The sequence below is a fragment of the Bos indicus genome, chromosome 11 (genome assembly GCF_029378745.1).
Source record: "Bos indicus isolate NIAB-ARS_2022 breed Sahiwal x Tharparkar chromosome 11, NIAB-ARS_B.indTharparkar_mat_pri_1.0, whole genome shotgun sequence".
In the NCBI taxonomy this organism is placed as follows: domain Eukaryota; kingdom Metazoa; phylum Chordata; class Mammalia; order Artiodactyla; family Bovidae; genus Bos; species Bos indicus.
In genome coordinates, this window is record NC_091770.1 from 7,340,975 (window position 1) to 7,363,229 (window position 22,255).

General features: G+C 46.6%; 3 protein-coding genes across 3 annotated transcripts in view; 2 read left to right on the forward strand and 1 right to left on the reverse strand.

Annotated features, from left to right (window-relative positions):
• The window catches only part of SLC9A2 (solute carrier family 9 member A2), a 91,286-nt gene extending 87,686 nt beyond the window's left edge, over positions 1-3,600 (forward strand). Inside the window, exon 12 of the mRNA XM_019969840.2 lies at positions 982-3,600. Within this exon, the coding sequence (XP_019825399.2) occupies positions 982-1,352 (371 nt within the window). The 3' untranslated portion in view covers positions 1,353-3,600. The remainder of the gene's footprint in view (positions 1-981) is intronic.
• A 3,355-nt stretch (positions 3,601-6,955) lies between these two features.
• On the reverse strand, positions 6,956-19,712 carry MFSD9 (major facilitator superfamily domain containing 9). Its single transcript, XM_019969841.2, has 6 exons — positions 19,508-19,712; positions 18,395-18,482; positions 17,218-17,261; positions 13,433-13,562; positions 11,500-11,709; positions 6,956-9,923 (listed from the first exon to the last, which is right to left on the reverse strand). Exons 1-6 carry the CDS (start codon positions 19,679-19,681, stop codon positions 9,112-9,114), a joined length of 1,458 nt encoding a protein of 485 aa, XP_019825400.2. The 5' UTR covers positions 19,682-19,712; the 3' UTR covers positions 6,956-9,111.
• Positions 19,713-20,289: 577 nt separating this feature from the next.
• The window catches only part of TMEM182 (transmembrane protein 182), a 60,682-nt gene continuing 58,716 nt past the window's right edge, over positions 20,290-22,255 (forward strand). Inside the window, exon 1 of the mRNA XM_070798388.1 lies at positions 20,290-20,592. Coding sequence (XP_070654489.1) covers positions 20,440-20,592 — 153 coding nt within the window. The 5' untranslated portion in view covers positions 20,290-20,439. The remainder of the gene's footprint in view (positions 20,593-22,255) is intronic.

Below are 22,255 nucleotides of genomic sequence, written 5' to 3' on the forward strand. Positions count from 1 at the left end.
AGGAACTATTGTCACCGTGTGATTGGTGAACAGGTAAATAGAAAGTTGTCCATCTTCAAAGGTTTACATTTAATTCTGTAATTCTTACTATATTTCTGATTTAAATGTTCATAATTTTAATGTATTTTCATAAAGGCAACCATATAATTGACTTCCAGCTCTCTTTATTAAAGCTTTGACATGAAGGCTAATATCTCTTTATTTGATGGTAATCTATATGTAGATTTCAAGCCATACTGGTGTTTTGACCATTTTATGAAAATATAAAGGAAATAAACCTGCGCATGAGATTGTAGATCAGGACAAGAATCCGCATCATAGCAGCTAATTATTGATTTGTCTACTGTGTGCCAGACACTGAGCTGAGCAGTCAGGGACCGTTTGGATGGGGCAAGTGGGCAGGCAACTGCTGCCAGATGGTCTGTTTGGCATCCAGCAGGAGGCTCAGTGGTAAAAAAAATCCACCTGCCAAAGCAGAAGACACGGGATCGAACCCTGAGTTGGGAAGATCCCTTGGAGAAGGAAATGGCAACCCACTCCAGTATTCTTGCCTGGAGAATCCCATGGACAAAGGAGCCTGCCTGGCAGGCTACAGTCCATGGGGTCACAAAGAGTCGGACACGACTTGGTGCACACGCACACTCATTCACCCCTTACTAACATCTCCTGAACCTTAGTTACTTCATCTGTAAAGCGGGTGATTGTGAGGATTCCATAGGTTAATGCATTTGAAAGTGCTCAGTACAGCAGCTGGTACATCAGAAGCTCTTTAGAACTAGTAAGTGTGCACACTTGTGGACACAGATGTTCACAGAGCTTATGCACAGGCCAAGGACTCAGATGGAGTCAGGGCGAGTCCTCTGGCCTTCATGCGTGATGCCCAGAGCCCCACGGAGGGCCAAGCAGGTGCTGGACCAGTTGCTTGTATCGTCTTCTCCCTAAAATGCCTGCGCACGCTGTCTTTCTTTTGCTCCCTGGTAGGTGGCAACAGCAGCGACTCCGACCTGGAGGCGGGGACCACGGTGCTCAACCTGCAGCCTCGGGCCAGACGCTTCTTGCCAGAACAGTTCTCGAAGAAAGCCCCCCAGGCCTATAAAATGGAGTGGAAGAACGAGGTGGACATGGATTCCAGGCAGGATCAACCCCGCAGCTCCCCAGCTGCCCACAGTAAAGAGGGGTCCCCCCAGACCCCGGGTGTGCTCTGCCAGCCCCTCCTCTCCAAAGGCCACTTTGGCTCCGTGCGGGGTGACCGTGTCCACGAAGGCATCCAACCCAAGCCGCCCCCCAGGCTGGTCCGAAGGGCCTCGGAACCTGGAAACCGGAAGAGTCGATTTGGGAGTGAGAAGCCTTAATGGAAATGGCCAAAGCAGACCTGGGGGGACCGGCCCCGCCCAGCTGTGGCGTGTTACCTAGCAACCTGACACAGCAACGGAATCCACTTAAACCCTCTATGCATTTAAATACTGTCCTTGGGTAGAAATCATGCCAGTGGCCAGTGATCCATGGGGCAAATGGTCACCCCAGGAAGAAGAAAATCAAAGAAAACGCCCCTATGGTGTCTTTGATGACTTGCTGGCAGTTGTGTTCTTTGCAAGCCTAAAGAAAGAGAGAGGAAAAACAAAACAAAACAAAAAACACTTGTGCCTTTATTGAACTTGAAGGACAGAACTTGAAATTTTTAACATACCCTTGTTGGTGAAAGTTTTAATATATACATATATGCCTCAGATTTTATTTATGAAAACATATGTATATCTGTAATTAGTTTTTCAGTGAATGGCACTAAAAATACTCAGAACACCTTTCCACGGCGTCCAGGGCAGCTTCCATAGGATAGGGGGCAGGTCATCAGCTCCGGATGGGAGGGGTGTTTCCTGATGATTCTGAGCTGATGGCTGTTGGTTAAGAAAGATCACAGCATGGAGCAGAGATTCCTGAGGACGCCAACAGCCAGAAGACCTGGGCGGACGAGGCCTGGCTGCCAGACTGTAGGTCCTCTGAAGTTGTGAGAGTCGGCTGGTTTTTAATGTGTTCCTCATTCTACTGTGTTTGTGGGCGATGTACAGATTCCATCTCCCCATTGTGTTTAAATGGTACCAAGAGAAAGGTGGAAGGTGTGGGTGGAACCAGCTTACGCTGTATGACAGACTCAGGGCCAGCGTGGGACGGAGCTTGGCCTCACATGCTGGGTGAGGGGTGACAGGACAGTGCCTGCTTGCAGCTGGCTGGCGGGTTTTGTGCAATACTGGGGGGACGGTGCAGGAGATCCCCTGTCACGCCCATCTGCGGCCACCTGCTTTAGGATTTTTCTGTAGAACATTTTAGAACTTTGAATCCAGGACAGAGGCTCCAAGCAGACAAGGATAAAGGTTGAGATAAATGATATTTTGACCCTTAACAAACTGGTGGGGATTCAGGTTTTGAATTTCATACAGGAAGCACTTTGGAGAATGTGGGAGTTCTATTTTTTTTTTTTTTTTTGCACTAGTCTAATTTGTTACCTCTCCCCTGTCAAGAAAGTAGTAGCTCAAATTCTTCATATAAAAATGAATTCTACTCATCTGAGTACTTTTTAAAAGTACAGCAGAAAGACCAGAAATGGAACATAACCATTAAAGATTAATATTGGAATCGCTCAGACTGTAGATTTTATTGGCCTGTCATTTTTCCCCAAAAAACCTTTCTATAAAAATTGACAAGACTTGGTATTTCTGGGGTTTAGATATGAAATGAAGCCACTCTCGATGGACTCACATTGGAGAGACAGTTGCTATGTCTCTCCCTTGGAGACATAACAAAGGATACAAGTGACCACATATAATCGCTGGAAAAACAAGAATTAATTAAACAAAAAGATCCGGTACTTAGAAATTCTCAGGCTTAGATCTCGTCCCTTTCTTCTACCCTCACTGATGCGGAGAAGTAAATCTTCTACCCTTTTTTCTCATGTTCTAAAATCTTGAATGCTGCTGGATTGTCAAGCACGAGGCGGAGGGAAGGGTAAACACTCAAGGTACATGTGTAAAAAGAGCACGATTCCTTCCCCAAACTCTCCCAGGTTGATCGGTGGAAAGCAAAGGAGACACAATTTGAAGACTACACGCTTAGGACTCTGTGCCAAAATTCTTAATTTTAAATGGAAATATATTTATATAAAAAGTATATATTTCATCTGCTGGAAATAAAGCTGAATTTTAATGTAGAATCTTTATTATAGGACTATGATTCATCAAGAGATGTGATGTATATTTTTGAGAATTTGAAGAGTAAGTTACAGTTTATGAAATCTGAAATGGAAAGTTGAAATGTAAAATAATAACCTTAAATGTCCTGATTTTTCCTGGTGTCCTAGATTAATAAATATCACAAGGAATCTAATGTTCTAGAACTGAAGGGGAAAACGTAAAAATGTTTATTAGATACTTCTTGTTAAGCACATAGACCAAATTCAGCTTTCACTAATTAAAAGATTAAAAAAACCTCGGGTATTGTGTTAATTTCTAAAAAAATGAACACGTGTCATTTTATCTATAATTAATATCATTTTTCCTTATTTGTGGAATGGTAAAATTAATGAAAAATAAATTTGACTTTATTTAACTTTTCTCTCTACTTCTTTTTATGTAATTCTAGACATTATGGGAGCATATATGGAGTTGAAACCCTTTAAATATCATAACAATCTAAATTTCTGTGGTACAGAAGCATCCCTACCTTTATGAATAATTCCCATTTCAAACAGCACTCGATACAATCACGTTCCAATGTGACCGTGGAATTTTGCTGTGTCTTTGGTGTTTGCTGTAACAAATTTGAACTATTTACAAATGCAAAGTCAGGGCTTATTTCTTTCTTTTTTTTTTTTTTAGATTTGGGAACATTTTTAACTTGATTTATTTTATTATTATTATATAAATATATAAAATATATACTATATTGTTTATATATAAAATAATATTATTTATATATTAATTTTAAACTAATTTAATTTATATTTTGACTGCACCACACAGCATGTGAGATCTTAGTTCCCTGATTAGGGATGGAACCCATGGCCCCTGCATTGGAGGCTCCAAGTCTTAACCACAGGAGCACCCAGCTGATTTCTTTATATATTATGCTAAGGCTGGATGTTGGGAGCTGGGAGCAGTTATGTCAGTTAGCAGACAGTTAAAAGTGGGTCCCACAGTTTGGCACTTCTTAAAAACATGCGTTTGCTGTATATGCCCCAAACATCTGGAATGAAATTCCCTTGGGCTCTTGCTAAGCTTTGTAGTGGGGGCGTACCATTTTACCTGGGGCGGAGGGGGGCATGTGTGTTTATATAAAAAGAGAGAAGCACGGTTATTACATGTTCAGCATGTTTTGCATTTGTTACACAAATCACGTTTATGTTAAAACTGGCATTTCACAAGCAAGCATGAGAACTGTAGTGTTTTATTAGTTCCTGGTGCATACTTTACTCTTTCAAGAGAGAGAGAAGGGTTTCTTTGTCCAGTTGAAGTAGCTGTGATATTATCTCTTGAGGCCTGAACACTCAATATTGATTTCTTTCATCAACCTGAACAGGTCAGGCTCATGAGCCTGACTGGTATTCTGGGGTTTTCCGTTTTGGTTTTCCCCACTTTTAGAGCAAAATGTGTAGCTTGCTGGTACTTTATTTTTTAAATTATTTTTTCAAGTCATCTTTAATTTTTTTTATTTTTTTAATTTTTGTGGCCATAACTGGCAGCATGAGTCCCAATCTCTGAATATCCAGAATAAATATGGATAAATGGGCTTCCCAGGTGTCTCAGTGGTAAAGAATCTGCCTGAAAACGCATGAGACACAGGAGACCTTGGATCAACCCCTGGGTTGGGAAGATCCCCTGGAGGAGGGTGTGGCAACCCACTCCAGTATTCTTGCCTGGAGAATCCCATGGACAGAGAAGTGTGGTAGGCTACAGTCCACAGGGTCACACAGAGTTGGACACGACTAAGCGACTGAACAACAATCAAAATACAAATCTTTTTTCTAACAAGATCTTTACAGTCCACTTTTATACTGTTCATTAGTAATAGTTAACAATCTCTAATGTTCCTAATTATCTTTTCCCCTGGAGGAACAACACAAAACTATCTGAGAGTATCCACTGGCACACTTACAATGGATTGAATCAAGAACATAGTAGAAATTTTGTTAGTTTTGTTTTCAGTTATCTGTAAAATGGTGAGTTTAGATACTTGAGAAAAACAGATCTCAAGTAAAAATAATGTTTTTAATTAAGTTGGGCTTCCCTGATAGCTCACCTGGTAAAGAATCCGCCTTCAATGTGGAAGACCTGAGTTTGATCCCTGGGTTGGGAAGATCCCATGGAGAAGGGAATGGCCACCCACTCCAGTATTGTGGCCTGGAGAATTCCATGGACTGTGCAGTCCATGGGATTGCAAAGAGTTGGACATGACTGAGCAACTTTCACTTCCAAGTAAGTTAGTATTTTTACATCAAATTAGAAATAAATTCTACTGTGATGACCTGAAAACAATCAGCTCACCATCAGTATAGAATAAATTTCAGATTATGTATATACTGGATATGATACAGTTTACAAGCCAAGGGCTTGTGGTTTTTACTATCAAGATGTATTTTAGAATGTTGTTGTTTAGTCATTAAGTCGTGTCTGTTTTGCGACTCTGTGGGTCTGTAGCCCACCAGGCTCCTCTGCCTATGGGATTCTCCAGGCAAGAATACTGGAGTGGGTTGCCATTTCCTCCTCCAGGGGCTCTTTCTGACCCAGGGATTGAACCTGGGTCTCCCTCAGCTCCTGCACTGCAGGCAGATTCTTTACCACTGCACCACCTGGGAAGCTCAGGTTGGCTTTTACTGTGGATTCTAAATGAAAAGCTCTTCTCTTCCAGATGCCTAAAATTTCGCCAAGTGGGTTGCCTCTCACCCAGACAGATTGCTCCATATTTCACACACGTCCTCAGGAAAAGATGCCTTCTCAGTGTTCTGAATGTTCCATAAATGTTCCCTGCCAGGTAACACAGGAAGGGCACAATGTACTGGACACTTGGGAGGAGCCTCTCAAAGCTGGCAGAGCTCCGCCAGACCAGACACCTGAGTGGCACCGCAGCTCCTCCCAGGTCTCCCTGAAGCCTCTGGGACTCTCCCTCCCTCGGTCTCCCTCCAGCCTCACGCCCCGCTCTCCGTTGGCTGCTCAGCCCAGACTACTCCTTCCCCTGCTTCCAGCTGGTCCTCCTCCCTGCAGCCAGAGGGGGAATATGAAGGCCCCTGGAACACCATCCAGCATGAATGCTTAGGGCTCCCAGTCGTGTTAGCACACAAGGTTACCCTGAGCCTGGCAGGTAAGCCCTTGGTGATTTAACCCTGTGCTGCTCAGCTCTGGGTGTGCACTGAGCACCTGGGGCTGCCCTGAGGTGCAGGGCAGGCTCTGGGCATCAGGTGACTCGAACATGGAGCCAGGGCAAAGGAGCCCCTCACTCCAGCCCCCTGCTTCCATGCTCCAGGTATAACCCTCCACACCTCAGGATCCAGGAGGGCCACAGGTCCCTGGGTGTGGAGCCGGGTACATGTCTCTGCTAGCCAGGCACATGCCACTCCCTCCCTGCTCATCTCTCTGAACATGTGAACAGGTGGACAAGCGCGCAGGCGCGCCTTCCTCTCTGGAAAAGGCCAAGTCTTTTGGACGCCCAAGCCCCGTGCTGCTTCACAGAATATACCAGCTCTGCTATACAGTGCTGGACAGGGGGCCGTTTCCTTTACAAACTTCTCGGGCACATTCAATGTCTCTGAAGTGAGATTTCATCATGTCATCATAACAGTTAATTTAAGTTGAACCAGATGTAAACTTCAGGTATTTTTGACATATAAAAACTGCAATTTCATGTGGCTTGACCTAACGCATTGCAAAAGATGACAGAAGATACTCAAAATTAAAAAAAACAAAACACAAACTTTGAGCAGATTTAATTTCCCTGAGGCCATATTATAAACAAAGAGTGTCCATCAGACTGGTGGTGGTTTTCAAACTTCACTGTGCAAACAAAGCAGCTGGGTGTCTTGTGCAAATGACTCCCGCAGGCGTGGGGTGGGCCAGCGTCTGCATGTCCGAAGAGCTCCCGGGACGGGAAGTGGCTGGTCCCTGGCCCACACTTCGAGTAGCAACATGTTAGACTATCTAATATAAACATCTGAAAAAATCACGGGAACGAAACACTATAATTTGTAGTAGTAGAGAATAACAAAAGTGTCTGCTCTCCATACTGAGATCAATTTTTAGGATTCTCAGTATTTCTATGTCTCTAGTTCGTTATAAAACCTCATTAAGTGTACAGGCTTTAACTTCAAAAGTAAAGTGCTACAGTTTAAAAAAATAAACACATGGCTAGATTTAAGAGCTTCTCAGAAACCTATTTCTGAGAGTGAAGAAAAGACAATCTTTGGAGAAATTCTTTTGAAATTCTCCTTCATCGCATAAACCCTTGATTATATATTGTTCGTTTGAGTCTAATCTCTGTGACAACTTGGTACACTTACTCAGAGCGAGGCCATTTTATATCATATTTTGGTTTCCTCAAAAGCACTTGTACAAAAGTTCACACTTAATAAGAAGCTGACGTTTTTCTTGTAGCTAAACAGGAACAAGGACAATCTTCAAACCTGCAGTTAATTCTTCATCATAAATATTTGAGTTTACTCAACACACAACGTCTGCAGCTGCAGAACAATTTTTTTCTGCTCTGCAAGTATTAAAGTTATAACAAATTAGTGTATTAAAGCATCATTTATAATTACACACATCAGGTGGAAGACTGGAATCCAACCCTAGCAGACTGATTAAAAGGACCGAAAGGAATGTGAGCTCTGGGGGTCTGTGTGGAGAGAGGAGGCCCCTAAACCGTCTGTACCAGTAACTGACGTCACCTTGGAGAGTCAGTGAGTGCTTGCAGTGTCCCGGGCATCTGTGCTCACCCTGCTCGAGGCCCCTGGAGGTGCCCAGAATGTTTCCCTGTAGGTCAACACAGCGCTTCTGTTCTCAGGGGTGATGTCAACATGAAAGTGAGGAAATGATTTTCAACAAAGACACTGTAGCACCCGTGACACGGCCTGAGGCCAGTCTCTCTCTTATCCTGAAGACGTTCATCTGAAAAGCATTTAAGTGGTTTGGTTTCTCCACCAGGTTCTTTCCCCTCTTTCAGGAGCAGATAGATCATCACGCCCGGTCTCCGGGAGATGTGGCTGCAGGCAGGCTCGGGCCTCTGCAGGGCGGGGGCCCCGGGGACCCTGGGCACAGGGGAAGGGCCCCTAGGACTGGGTTCCCCTGGTATACAGTGTGACTGCCGAGAGCCGGGGGACGTGGAACCCATTGTATGTGATCACATGATTTTAACAGACAATCCAAACGCGTTAGCTATTAATAACCACCGAGTCTCTGACTTTTACTTTAATCCAAACCAGCAGGTCTCGGAATGAGCCTTTCTCTACCTCCAGGAGAAACTGGAAAGAGCATTCACTAAACACACCCGATTCCAGGGCCTCGCCTGGGTCCACGGGCTCAGATGGGCATCTCTGGTTTTGAGCCAGCTCCCCAGATGGAACGCTGTGAGGCCCTGAAGCAGGGACGGACTGGTCTCAGGAGAGCAGCTTCTTCTGTCTCCGGCATCTTGGTGGCAGAAAAGCCTCCTTGGAGCTTTGGAACTCCACCTGACATCCGCATCCAGCTGACCAGCATTTCATTTATGTTTCCTTATTTTTGTTCAGCAGGGAAATCCCTGCGGTCTCTCCCCTCCTGGCACGTGTCCTGCTCTGTGAGCCCACCACCATTTCCCCTTGAAAACCCCGGGCTCACCGGCCAGATGAAGAGCAGACTCTTAGGGGAACGCTGATTACCCTCCCCTCCAGCCAAGCTCAGCTCCCGTCTTCACGTGTCTATGTACTGCTTTGATTCTACCTGTCCTGCAGGCCTGACGGGACACCCACGACCAGAGCTTCTTTTTGGAGAGAAGTCATTTCTCTTCACCATCGATCCTTTCCATAGCACCCATCTTGGGGCCTCTGCCCACATCCACACACCTCTGGTATTGTTTCTTCCTGCTGTCTAAATCCACCTACTCGCTTTTTAATTGATCACCCCCTTGGCCACCAGAGTGAGGTCTGTTTCGTGACATGATGACAACAGCCACGAAGCCTAAGGCCGCCCCTAGGCCGGGAGGGCCGCAGGGGCTCACCTCCTGGGCCACCCCCGAGAGGATGGGGGCGAGGACCCGGCCCACGGCCGTCACCGACTGCCCCATGCCCAGGAGGCTGCCGCCGGCCCGCACCCCACCCACGGTCAGCTGGAGGTCGGTGATGCAGGTCCTGCCGATGGCGGTGGAAAAGGACAGGAGCACGGAGCAGGCGACTGCGACATCCAGGCTGCGGGCCGAGGCGAAAAGCAGCAGCAGCATCGACGTGAGCACGCTGGAGTGCAGCAGGAGCCGGTAAGACTGGTGGCCGTACAGCCGCAGGAGGGGCCCCAGGGCGAAGCCGGCCAGGACGCCCAGGGCGCTGCCGCAGCTGGTGACATAGCCAGCAGCCCTGGGCCCCATGCTGAAGCGCTCCTCCAGGGCCAGGACGAAGTTACTGTAGTACAGCATGACAGCCACGGCCATCAGCAGGCGCACCAGGAACACGACCCACAGGGCGGAGAGCACCAGGCTCCTCAGGCCCCACAGGGTGGCCAGCACCTCCGCCCAGAGCAGTCTGGCCGGCCCCTTGCTCACTGGGGTCCCCTGGGGGCTGGCTGGGGTCCCATGGGCACTGGCTGCCCTCTGCACGGCAGAGTCTGTCTTTTCCCAAAGCGCCTGGTTCCTGCCCCGTGGCAAGTCATCCTCTGGACCGCTGAGTTTTACTTCACTCCATGGAAACAGCCAAACGAGACCTGTCAACACGGCACAAGATATGTTAGAGCCTCAGAGAATCCATGCAGGGCCTCCTCGGGGGGAACCACTACTCTGTTTTCCTGTATCAGTCCACTTACTAGGTGGATTTTTGAAACCTATTTTTAACCATTCCCACAGCTACTTAGGCTCCATTTTGATATCAGAATTCTGCTATTCACCTTAAGAAAGAAAATCAACTCTGAATATTCTTTGGAAGGACTGATGCTGAAGCTGAAGTTCCAATACTTTGGCCACCTGATGCGAAGAACTGACTCACTGGAAAAGACCCTGATGCTGGAAAAGACAGAAGGCAGGAGGAGAAGGGGACACAGGATGAGATGGTTGGAAGGCGTCACCGACTCGATGGATTTGAGTTTGAGTAAGCTCTGGGAGTTGGTGATGGACAGGGAAGACTGGAGTGCCGCAGTCCACGGGGTCACAACGAGTTGGACACGACTGAGCAAATGACCCTTTCTTTCACACTCAAACCTGCCCTTCTTGGACATCTTTCTGAATTCATCCCCGTGGTTTTCAGCCCTTCATCACCACGTGGACCGATGCTGCTCAGACCTGCCTGGGGCTGTTCTCACCAACAACACTGATGCCTGTGGTTCCTTGAAACACAGTGTAAGTGGGCTGGGAGCTGAGGGACAACTGATTCATGCAGAAAACTAGCCACAGAGAACGTGGGCCTGTGAGGGCTTTTCATCTGTCCTCATCCTTGATAAAGGGCCTTGGACGTTTCACAGAATCTTGGTACAAGTGCAAAAGGACTCTTGTTGATGAACCAAGAGGAAGAGTGTAATTTAAATGATGAGAAAATGATCACAATCACAGCAACTAATGCTGACTGAATGCCCCTGTCCTTGTGGACTTTATTTTCTAACTGTGTACGTACTGGGGGGACAGAACATAAGAAAATAAATTGCTGATTTCAGAAGTGCTACCAAAAAATTGAGTTATTTTAGACAAGGATCAGGGAGGGCCAGTCTAAGGAAGTAAACATCTGAAAACTGAATGATCAGCCAAGAAACAGTCAGTATAGATACGTGAAAAGAATACTGTAGGTGGAGGAAAGACTGGATTAGAGTCCTCCTGCGAGAAGAAGCCGACATTTGTTGGGGAGGCAGAGGGTGGCCGGCCCACACCAAGTGGGCGTGAGACAGACAGACAGACCCACAGGCATACACGTGACAGGAGCCACTGAGCGGCCCCCAGCAGGGCCGATGTGACCTGACTGTCCTCTGTGAGTAATGAGTCTGTCTATCCTAAGAAAGGGCTTCCCTGATGGCTTACTAGGTAAAGAATCCTCCAATGCAGGAGACACAGGAGATGCGGGTTTGATTCCTGGGTCAGGAAGATCCCCTGGAGAAAGAACGGCAACCCACTCAATATTCTTGCCTGGGAAATTCCATGGACAGAGGAGCCTGGTCCATGGAGTTGCAAAGAGTTAGATACAACTGAGCACGAACACAATACATTCTAAGGAAGACACTGTAATGAGAGAAAGTGGGTAAGACTGGTTGGGATAATCACATCAAGCAAACCACCTCCTCATGATTGATGTCAACTTACCAGCATTGAGAACGAAGACAGAAGAGCAGACGAAGGCCGTGAGATAAAACCCACCGTCCAGCTCAGCCAGATACCCGCCGACCACTGGGCCCAAGATGAAGCCCATGCTGGACGCCGTGTTGAACTGTCCCAGCACCACCGGCCGTTCCTCCTCTGTGACCAGATCAGCGAGCAGGGCCCTTGAGATGGAGAGTGTGTGCTTAAAGATACCTGTGAGGCGACAAGAAACACGTCTGTACATTTTCCAACCAAAAGCATCTCACTTGGGATCCTGAGCTTCATCTCGTCCCTGATGCGGTTCTGATCTCAGTTTTTCGTGACCCTCTAAGGTAGCGGTCTCCACCCTCCAGGATCTAATGCCTAATGGTCTAAGGTGGAGTTGATGTAACAACAATAGAAATAAAGTACATTAGAAATGTGATGTGTTTAAATCACCCTGGATTCATCTTGTACCCCTAATGGAAAAGCTATCTTCCTGTCCCTGATGCCAGAAAGGTTGGGGACCTTTGTTGTAAGGCCTGTAGGTCCCATCCCACTGTGGCTGGACTCCTGGCCTGGCCCCAGACCCGAGTGGGCCGCCTGCATCCGAACCAAGCCCCTGGAGCCCTCAGCTTGTCCACCTCCCACTAGGACATTCCAGGGTCTCCAGCCATGTCTGCGGTCCAAGTGCAGTTCATGGTGGTTTCTATGTAGAGACTGACCACTCTTTATTTGCTCCGTAAATGAACAATTCCCACATGCCTTCTGAAAGCCCAGCACTCACCGTGACCCTGAGGATAACGGAAAGAACAGAGGGCAAGAAACCGAAATAAAACACACTCATCCCTGTCCTCACAGAGGCTACATATCATTTTACACACACACACAGACACGGGAGGGTGTTAAGTGCTATAAAGAGAAACAGAGCAGGGGTATGAAAGACTGAGAGCGACTAAAAGTATAAAACACTAGATATGGTCATCTAACCAATGCCAACTTTCTACCACAAGCAACTTGGGAGTCTGTTGCCAAACTGAAAGCTGTGACCTGCCTTATTGAGAGATGACAATGTATGTAACAACTTTACATCCCTCAAGCTTGAGTTGATGTAACAGATGTGTGTCTCCATCTGCTGAACACCCACACACACTCACACGTGGATGGATGCTAAAGCCACAGGCTGTCCACTGTCCTGACCAACATATGGGGTCCTGACTGCTGCTGCTGTCTCAATTTGAGGTCAGGAAGCCCAATTTCAAAACTATAAGCTCACCGACGGAGAGAACTGCAACTGTGCTGCTGGCCGAAGACATGTAGGGAATTCCTACTGACCGGATGCAGAGAGAGGTGGACCGCAGCAGTCAGGTCCTATGACTGAGGCATGTGTGTTCATGATGAGGGGCGAGGAGGGCTCGAAGCTCTGTGAGTGCAAGGTCTGTAATCCCAGAGAAGTCAGAAGAGCCTGGTGGTGCCGAGTGCTTGATTGACAGCAGCTGCCGGTGGTACAGTCCTAACTGCTATCATCATGATAGGCTCTGCACATAAAGCCTAACCAGGGACTTCCCTGATGGTCCAGCGGTTAAGAATCCACCTTGCAGTACAAGAGAGATGGGTTCAATCACTGGTCTGGGAAGACCCCACATGCTGCAGGGCAATTAAGCCCTAGAGCCCCAACTACTGAAGCCCACGCACTTTCGAGTCCATGCTCTGCCACAAGAGAAGCCACTGAGATCAGAAACCTGCACACCCCAGCCAGAGAAGAGCCCCCACTCTCTGCAACTAGAGAGAGCCCGTGCAGAGAAAAAAGACGCCATGCAGCTCAAGATAAATAAATAAATATTAAAAAATAAAGTCTGATCAAAGAGGCGCTGCTAGGCAGGAACAGGCTCTCTCAATGCAGATGCATAAATTGATTGTTTCTGGACGGACACCCAGCCACAGGGTGAGAACTCACCCGCAGGGACTCTAGCCAGGGTGAACAGGAACACGTTGGTAGATGCTCCGAGCAGAAGGTAACCCAGGGCGCTGCACAGGATGCACACCAGTAAGGAAGACCGTCTTCCAACGACGTCGCTCCAGCAGCCCTGAGGAACGGGGGGCGGGGGAAAGTCTCTGACTCCTCGTAAAACCACCTGGCCACCCCGGAAACACCCCAACACGTGACCCCGTGGAAATCACAGGGGAACCGGGTTTAAGATCCATAGATCAATTCTGTTACACCCCTTGCCACATAAGTTATGTTCTCCGGCCTTTCCCATGTGGAATGGGAAAATACAACACAGTTTTGTTTTTTCAACAGCCTAAGATATCAAAGGAAGCATCTATGATGACCTAATAACAAAGAATGGCTGTGGAGATGGTGAAGGATAATTTCTAAAGCCTCGTTTTGTCTTCATTCTCAATACTTTATGCAACTTAACTTCTTAGCAACTATATTCATGGTTTAGAAATTTAGAAAACACTGAAAAACAAAATGAATATAAAACCTCGTAATCCTGAATCTACATTTTTTTTTAACAGTCCCTTGAGACCTGATCATTTCTTCCCTTTATACTTTTTAAAAAACATTTATACATATACTTTTGGCCGTGCTGGGTCTTCATTGCCGCACAGGCTTTTCTCCAGGTGCAGAGAGCAGGGGCTGCTCTCCAGTTGTAGTGTACGGGTTTCATACTGTGGTATCATCTCTTGTTGCAGAGCACGGGCCCGAGGGCATGGGCTTCAGTAGCTGCAGTACAAGGCTCACGATCTGGGGCTCACAGCTTCCAGAGAACAGGCTCCACAGTTGCAGTGCACGGGCTTAGTCGCTCTGCAGCATGTGGGATCTTCCCAGAACAGGGCTTGAACCTGTGTCTCCGGCATCGGCTGGTGGATTCTTCATCACTGAGCCACCAGAGAAGCCCCCTATGTTTTTAACAAAATGCTCATCCTATACATTCCATTTTGGAACATGCTTTTCCAATTAACAGTATATCTTGAACATCATTTCATGTTGTGAAAAAGTTGCTTTTATCTTTCCTCACTTTTCAACGGCTTTTTAGTAATTCTCTCCTCTTTCAACGTGGGAGAGGTCACTGGCCTCCCGTGTTCATAAAGCATGATGTAATCTGGCAGTCAGCACCGTGGGCGAGGCTGTCCGGGTTCAGCTCCCAACTCTCGTCATTCCACATACGGCCCAAGCATCAGTCAATGTAATTACACATACAGGTGTATCTCTGAGGTCGGTTTCTCTACCATAAAGTCGGAGTAATCATATCTGCCTCAGCCACTCCTCTTCCCCATCGACACTTGCTACATGCTTTGAGTTAAAATGAATCATTAAAAACCCACAACTCCCAGACTGGTGGTTGAGACTCGTTATTATGAAGATTAAATGTAATAACGTGCTGAGAGTAGAGCCTGACATATCACAGATAATAAATGCTGGTCATTTTTATTAAAATACACATATGAAAAAAATATTAAACCTCCCATGATTTAGCAAACCTTTTCTTTGAAAATATTTATTTTTAAAATTAAAATGTTTTTATAAAACTTTTAATTAAAATATGTACTTACAAAAGTAGTGGTTAAAGAGGACACTTTAAGTAGGTATTCCTTTAACTGAAGGATGTCTAAGGAAGCTAAGCTAAGTCACTTCAGTCGTGTCCGACTCTGTGCGACCCCATAGACGGCAGCCCACCAGGTTTCGCCGTCCCTGGGATTCTCCAGGCAAGAACACTGGAGTGGGTTGCCATTTCCTTCTCCAACGCATGAAAGTGAAAAGTGAAAGTGAAGTCGCTCAGTCGTGTCCGACTCCCAGCGACCCCATGGACTGCAGCCTACCAGGCTCCTCCATCCATGGGATTTTTCCAGGCAAGAGTACTGGAGTGGGGTGCCATTGCCTTCTCCAGTCTAAGGAAGGGTCTCATTAAATGACAGCTGAGATCTATGAAATGTGCTTTGTAAGCACTACTATCATAAAGCAAAGGATCAATCTGAAAAACAGGATTGGGCCGTGCCTGGCAATAAAAACTCATAAAGCGCTGCTGCGTTCCAGGTTCTCTGATAAAGGCTGCTGATAAACACACGTGAACAAATCAAGCCTGGTCTGTATCCTCAAGGAGATCAGAGTCCAGTAGGAGAAAGGCATTTAACTTGTCTAGTATACACATGCATGTGAATGCTCAGTTGTGTATGACTCTTTGCCACCCCATGGACTGTAGCCCACCAGGCTCCTCTGTCCATGGGATTCTCCAGGCAAGAATACTGGAGTGGGTTGCCACGTCCTCCTCCAAAGGATCTTCCCGACCTAGGGATCAAAACTGTGTCTCCTACATTGGCAGGCGGATTCTTTACCAATGAACTGCCTGGGAAGCCAATATACACACACATATAAAATATTTTGGTATGGAGTTCCCAAAGACAACAGAAAAGATATTTACTAACATGTATCCCAGACTGTTCTCTAATGAGAAAGAATATGAAATATGACGTGCTGCCCTACAAGCAAATGCACTGGTTTCCTATACAGTTTGATACTTGCTATCTATTTACTTTTTTAGATCATTAAGGCAGTGGCAGATGGCAGGGAGAGAAAAAGCACTGAAGAGTTTAGATGTTGAGATTAGATAACCTTGTCAAATGACTTAAACTTTTTAAGTTTTAATTTCCCCCTCAATAAAAGGCAGACTACTAACTACTTTCCTGGGTCATTTTAATGATTAAATGAGAATATGACTATTACTACTATGCCAATTTAAAGCATGAAACTGTAACTAAGATAAATCAGGGAGGAGCTGTTTAGTTATCTGAGAATTCATAATGGAATCTCACAGGATTGTTCTTTGATGTTAAAATAGATTTCACACATGAGCCACTCTGGGGAAGCACAGTGCTGTACAGCTGGTGCTCACTCGAGGTGAGACGAGTTATTTAGACCAAGGTCACAGCTGATCAGTCCCTGACTTCTCTGTTTGAACTGCATGAACCTCCGGAGGCCGAGGCCCCAGGACCAGTGTTATGTAGAGGGCAGACAGAATCAGTGAAGGATTCTGAATTTCAAGCCACTGCACGGTCAGAAGCAGGCATGGTGGGGACTGCCGTGGAGGCCCAGTGGTTAAGGCTCCAAGCTTCCAACACAGGGGGCACCAGTTTGATCTCTGGTCGGGAAACTAGGACCCCACACGCCCAAAGCCCAAACAGCATGGCCAATAATAAAAGAAGAAGTGGGTGGGGTCGGCGAGATCAGCTCTGGGTCTTTCTACTTTCTGTGGTCAATGTCCAACCCATCACTGCCAGTGGCTCCTCTGTCTATACACTTAAGTTTTATAACTGATAAGCCATGTCATTCAAAAGGCACAACTTCACATAGAATCCTAGGATCTGAATGGATTTGATGACTGTCAGTTACTTGAAACAAACAAGACTGGTCATAACATCTGTTTGCATCCTCTTCTCCTAGTAAAAAAGGAATCCTGGGAAGAACATGTTATGATTTAAAAAGCAGGCACTCACTCTGACTCAACCAGGTCCTTTCAGATTCAGCCATCCAACCCCTTCAGGCCTATGTCTTCTCAGAGGTTGACTAAGGGAGAGAGATGACCAATGCGTTTTTCTTGATCTAAGGACACTTAGGTCCTCGCCATCCACACACTTCCTTTTGGGTAAACCTCAATCCGTGATTTTTCTACAGCATGATGGATGGCCCTCAGAGGCATGGGGGCTTTTGGGATGTGCTGCCAGACGAAGAGAACTTACCACTAACGTGCTGGAAAAGAGTTGCAAAATGCCATAGGAGGAGCCTGCAAAAAACAAGTGACATCCATAAAATAAGCTAGATTTGCCAAGAAGGTGGATAAAATTAATAGAAAACATTAGGAGAAAAAGACCATTTTAAAAAGGAAATGACCCCATACTTTTTTCAGATGGAAGAGTCAGGTCATACAATGTTTAGCACACGTCTTCAGAGTAAAATTGAGGGAAAGCAGAAAAGAGACCGAAGGCCGAAGTCACCCTTAGGGATCTTGAGACAGTGCTTCTTACCCTGTGGGAGGCATGTACACAGGAGTAGAAATCTGAATCCCACAAAGTCTCGACCAAGTCTTAAAATGTTAACATTACCTCCTATGTCTCTAACATTTCAGTTTTATAAAATGCTTGCTTTGTAAAGAACTTACAAAGTTTTATGGAGTGCTTTCAGCTCCATCCTATCACAGAATACATTCCTTCTGCTCTTCAAAGACCCCTTCCCTCTGCTGGGTGGGCCAGTATAACTCAACATAAACTTTTCTAGGGAAATGCAAGCCATAGCATGGCTCAGGAGTTTCCAAATATTACGTACAAAATTCCCCCAACACATCTACTCTTCTCATTTGTGAATGATCAAAGGCTGTGAGTTTTTATCAGTTTCTCACTAATTAGCAGAATCCTACCCCCACTGTTCCCTGGCTAAATTGACAACTTCTGAATGAAGATTCTATGCTGTACAGAGAGAGAAGCTCTCTAAGGTGTTCTGGTGGTGGTGAAGGAAGCCTGTAAGCAATCTGTTCCTCGTGGTGTGATTTCTGTAGATCATGTCTCTCTGGTCTCCCATTAGGTTACAGGTCCCTGTAGGCAGGCGTCAATACCTAACACTTATTAACAGGTATGACCAGAACCCCTGGAGAGACTCAGTAAGTTACCTGTGACGGCACTGGTGGGGCAGGGCATGGGGGTGAACTGTACCGGGAAACCTCTCTGAATATACGTAGTTCAAGAAAAGATGAATCACATTTGCTCCAGGGTCAGACTTTGAAATATTCTGAAAATTCATCTTATACGCTTTTCATTTTACCTTTGGATATTACTTAGCTAAAAGACTGATTTGTTTCCAGGTACTCAGTTCAGGGGGCTTAAAATTCAGTGCTCTGAAAAGGTGCAGGATTAACCTACTTACCTACTATCCCAGCAACCGTTGGACTTGCTCCAAGAGACTTGACATGAACGCTCAGTAAAGGGACGACCATGCTCACACCAAACAAATCCTAAACAACAAATTGCTGCTTAATGCAAATTGGAAACAGAGGCCTGGGTATTTTCAAAGTGGAATCCTGATTATAAACTGATTTTTTTTAAGGACAATATCTAAATTTTTGAGCAAATAAGAACTCATAATTACATTCTACATTAAGATACACTCATCTGGTTAAAGGTATGGAGAAATCCATATACAGTGTGTTACAACCATTGCCATGACTCTCCAGTCTGGTGCCTGACTAAGGTTAGGGTGCTGAGCTCTCCTGAGCCAGGAGAGAAGCAGGAAGACATTCTCCTCCTCCAACCTCAATGCAAGGTGTTCAACAGTCTGTAAAGTTTAATGCATGCTTCTTAGCACAGTTGTATCTGACTCTTTGCGACCCCATGGAGCATAACCCTACAACGTTCTTTGTCCACGGAATTTTTCAGGCAAAAACGCTGGAATGGGCTGCCATTTCCTTCTCCAAGGGATCTTCCCCACCCAGGGATCAAACTCTAGCCTTTCAGGAATCCAAGGCGCACCTCCTGCATAGGCAGGCGGATTGTTTACCACTAGCGCCACCTGGAAAGCTCTGAAAATGTACCTAATTCTGCCCAAGCGGGGTTATCAACAGCGACTTTCCTACATGGCCTAGTAAAAAGGGCCTGTGTGTTCCTACCACACCTGTAGCCACATTGCTGGGGGACGCACCTGTCACAGCATCTACCACCCGGGGTCACCCTTGTGAGTGGCTCGATCACCGAGTCACACCTGAGCCTGGTGCTGGAGAGTCTTAAATCGCGGGGCTGGGGTGAGGGTGAGGGCGAACTGGACCCCGCGTGGGCGAGAGGGGCAAGCTTCATCTGTGGCCAGGTGCAGCATGAGGGGTGAGTGCGGGGCAAGAAGGGACCTCAGAGGTAGGGAGGTATCATCAGGCGTATCGCAGGTTTCCAGTCCTCGAACAGCCTGGCGATCACCCAGGATGTGCAAGGAAAAGCACCTTGGTCGGGTTCCAGGTCGCCGACGCAGCCCGCTAGCCCCGCAGTTACTCACCAGGAAGCCTACCAGGTAGAGGCAGAGCAGGAAGCGGCGGGCTCGAACAGCCCCGGGGCCAGGAGCCCCTTCCTGGGTCCCTGTCCCGGGCTCCTGCCGCGGTCTCCGTGTTGCTGATACCAAACCCCGGTCCGGAGCCATGCCGCTGGTCTGGTCGCCCGGCTCCATGCGCATGCGCGCGGGGGGCTGCGCGCGGGGGGCCCGCCCTCGGCGCGTCGGCCTCTCCCCCCGCGGAAGCGAGCGGCTGCGCCTGCGCAGAGCCGCGCGCGCCGCTCACCTTCTTTCAGGGGCGGTGTTTCCGACGCAGGCGCAGTGAGGCGGGATCCGCGTGGCCCCGCGGGTTCGCGCCCCACCCAGAGAGTGGCTGTGTGTGCTGGACGCCCCAGTTTTGTGATGGTGATGATGATGCTCTGCGCACCCTGGGGATAAACAGCCCGCTTCCCCCTCCCATTGCCTGGCTGGAGGGGATTGCGAGGATGAGCTTTTTAGCTCAGAAGTGACGGGGTGTCCGACGGGATCGTTCTTTGGCGGGAAGAAACTCAGACTGGGCGTGCCTAGTAGTCAGTGACTGACCTGGAGAAAGAACCCTTGGCCCCTCCCAGCTTCGTTTTTCCCACTTGAAACACAGGAGGACCCAGTGTGGACCAGCCTCTTGGAGGGTGACGAGTCTATATATTAATACAAACACCGCCCCAGCGCTTTTTCTGGGACCTGCGAGGGCGGCTCACTTGTAGAACATTCGCTGCCGTCTGTTTTGGCAACGTGGAGCCTCCTGGTTTGGAGGTTTTTTATCCCAGGAGGGCTGACCTTCCACGAGGGGTGGAGCAGGAGTTCTGCTGTGTTGGGCCGGGAGACCATCACCTGGATAGTTGGGCTTCCTGAAGCCACCAAACCGTCAGGAAGCCCAAAGGGACCTTCTCCCGGCTGAAGTGATGGAGCCGGGAGTACCGAGGGCAAGTTGGGTGATCGTTGTCCAGTGGAGTGAGGAAGGACTGCGTGGAACGTTCCAAAAACAAGGAAACGAAGATAGAACTGTGGAAGAATCAATTTCTGGACTCCTAAAGAAAGACTCATCCTTGCATGAGGTAAAGACCCCTGATCAGCTGATGTTTAGGCTGAGGGCAAGGGAAAGAAGAAATAGGCAGAAAGCAAACAAACAAACAAACAAACCCAAACAAAAACAAAAAAAAACCCCACACACAAAAAAACAAAAGCCCCAAACAAAAAAAATCTCATTTATGAAATCAGTGTCTCTTGTTATTCCTGTAAGAGGTGTTTTCAGCATAAGATGATTAAAGGACACTTAGTTGCAGACTTCTTTTAAAGACATGAAGAGTTTATATGTTAATTATCATGCTGTCCTCAGTTTGAATTAGGTCATTAACGTTACTACTATTTCTGAAATAAATCACTAGAAAAGTTTCCTCTTTTAGATAAGAACCTTAGCCTTAAAAAGAAAAAAGAAAGAAATAGGTAGTAAAATAAAGACAGAAGCCACAGATACCAGCTATGACTTTGGGGCTACTTCAGGGTGAGAACTGTTGAAATTTTGCATATTTTCTGTTGTACATGTGGGTGTTGGCACTTGCTCACTATTTTCTTCTGTCTTCTTCCAAGTATAACTTTACAAGTCCTTAAAGTTTAATTTTAGTAAGTTTTTAAATTAATAATTTTAGTAAGTTTAGCTTAATTTAGTCTTTAGGTAACAGAAAATTCAGTAAGACTGAATTTGAGGAGTAATGTATAGAGCCAGAATGGGTACAATGACTGTTGCGACACTTTCCCTTCATGGAGTTGTTTTATGAAAATTGAAATGTGAACAGAAGGATGCACTTGGAAACCAAGTAGCCAAAGAACGGACTGTGCCGGTGATCAATTTATTGGTATCAGCTCCAAATACATGCATCGTTGCTCTGTTGTGTGATCCTGGCGCTGGATTCTGTAGACACATCTCCTTTGCTAGCTGGCACGATGTGAAACTCTGTCTGAGGGACGCTGCATGGGGAAGGAGCTTCTCTAACACTAAAGTGCTTTTCTCTCTTCTTGTTCCTGCAGTGTGTGGCTGACTTGTTAGACATCTAGTGGTCCGTAGCCCCTGCAAGGTTCAGTGACATGCAGCACATTCCCTGGGCATCCCAGCTGGTTTCCAGGAGAACCTCCCAGGTGTCCCAGCTAGTCATTTCCTGGCCATTTCCACAGGCACTGCTCTGGTAGCCTCCCAGTGATTTGCATCAGTTTCCCAGCTGAATGCAGTCGGTAAGCACAAGATATAAGAGACATCTGTATTTGGTAGAAAGATATAAAACTGTATTCATAAACCACATGGTCATCTATGTAGAAAACACTAAGGAAGCTACAAAAAATTTTTACTAGAACTCATAAGGTAAGGTTAATGAGGTTGCAGAATACAAGATCAATATACAGATTATAATTTTATTCCATATGCCATAAAGGAGAATGAAATGGCAACCCACTCCAGTGTTCTTGCCTGGGAATTGCCAGGGACAGAGGTGCCTGGTGGGTACAGAGTTGGACATGACTTAGCGACTAAACAATAGCAACAAATGCTACAAAAAGGAATTAGAAACTAGAGTTTAAAAATCCTTTTGAAAACATGACATGTGAAATGGGGATACATTTGACCAACAAATGTGCAAAGAGATATTCCTCTTTCTTTGGACCAGTTGGTGCCTGTCCTTCTTAGGGGTATGCCAAGAAACCTGTAACCGTTCTGTTTATACCGTAGCT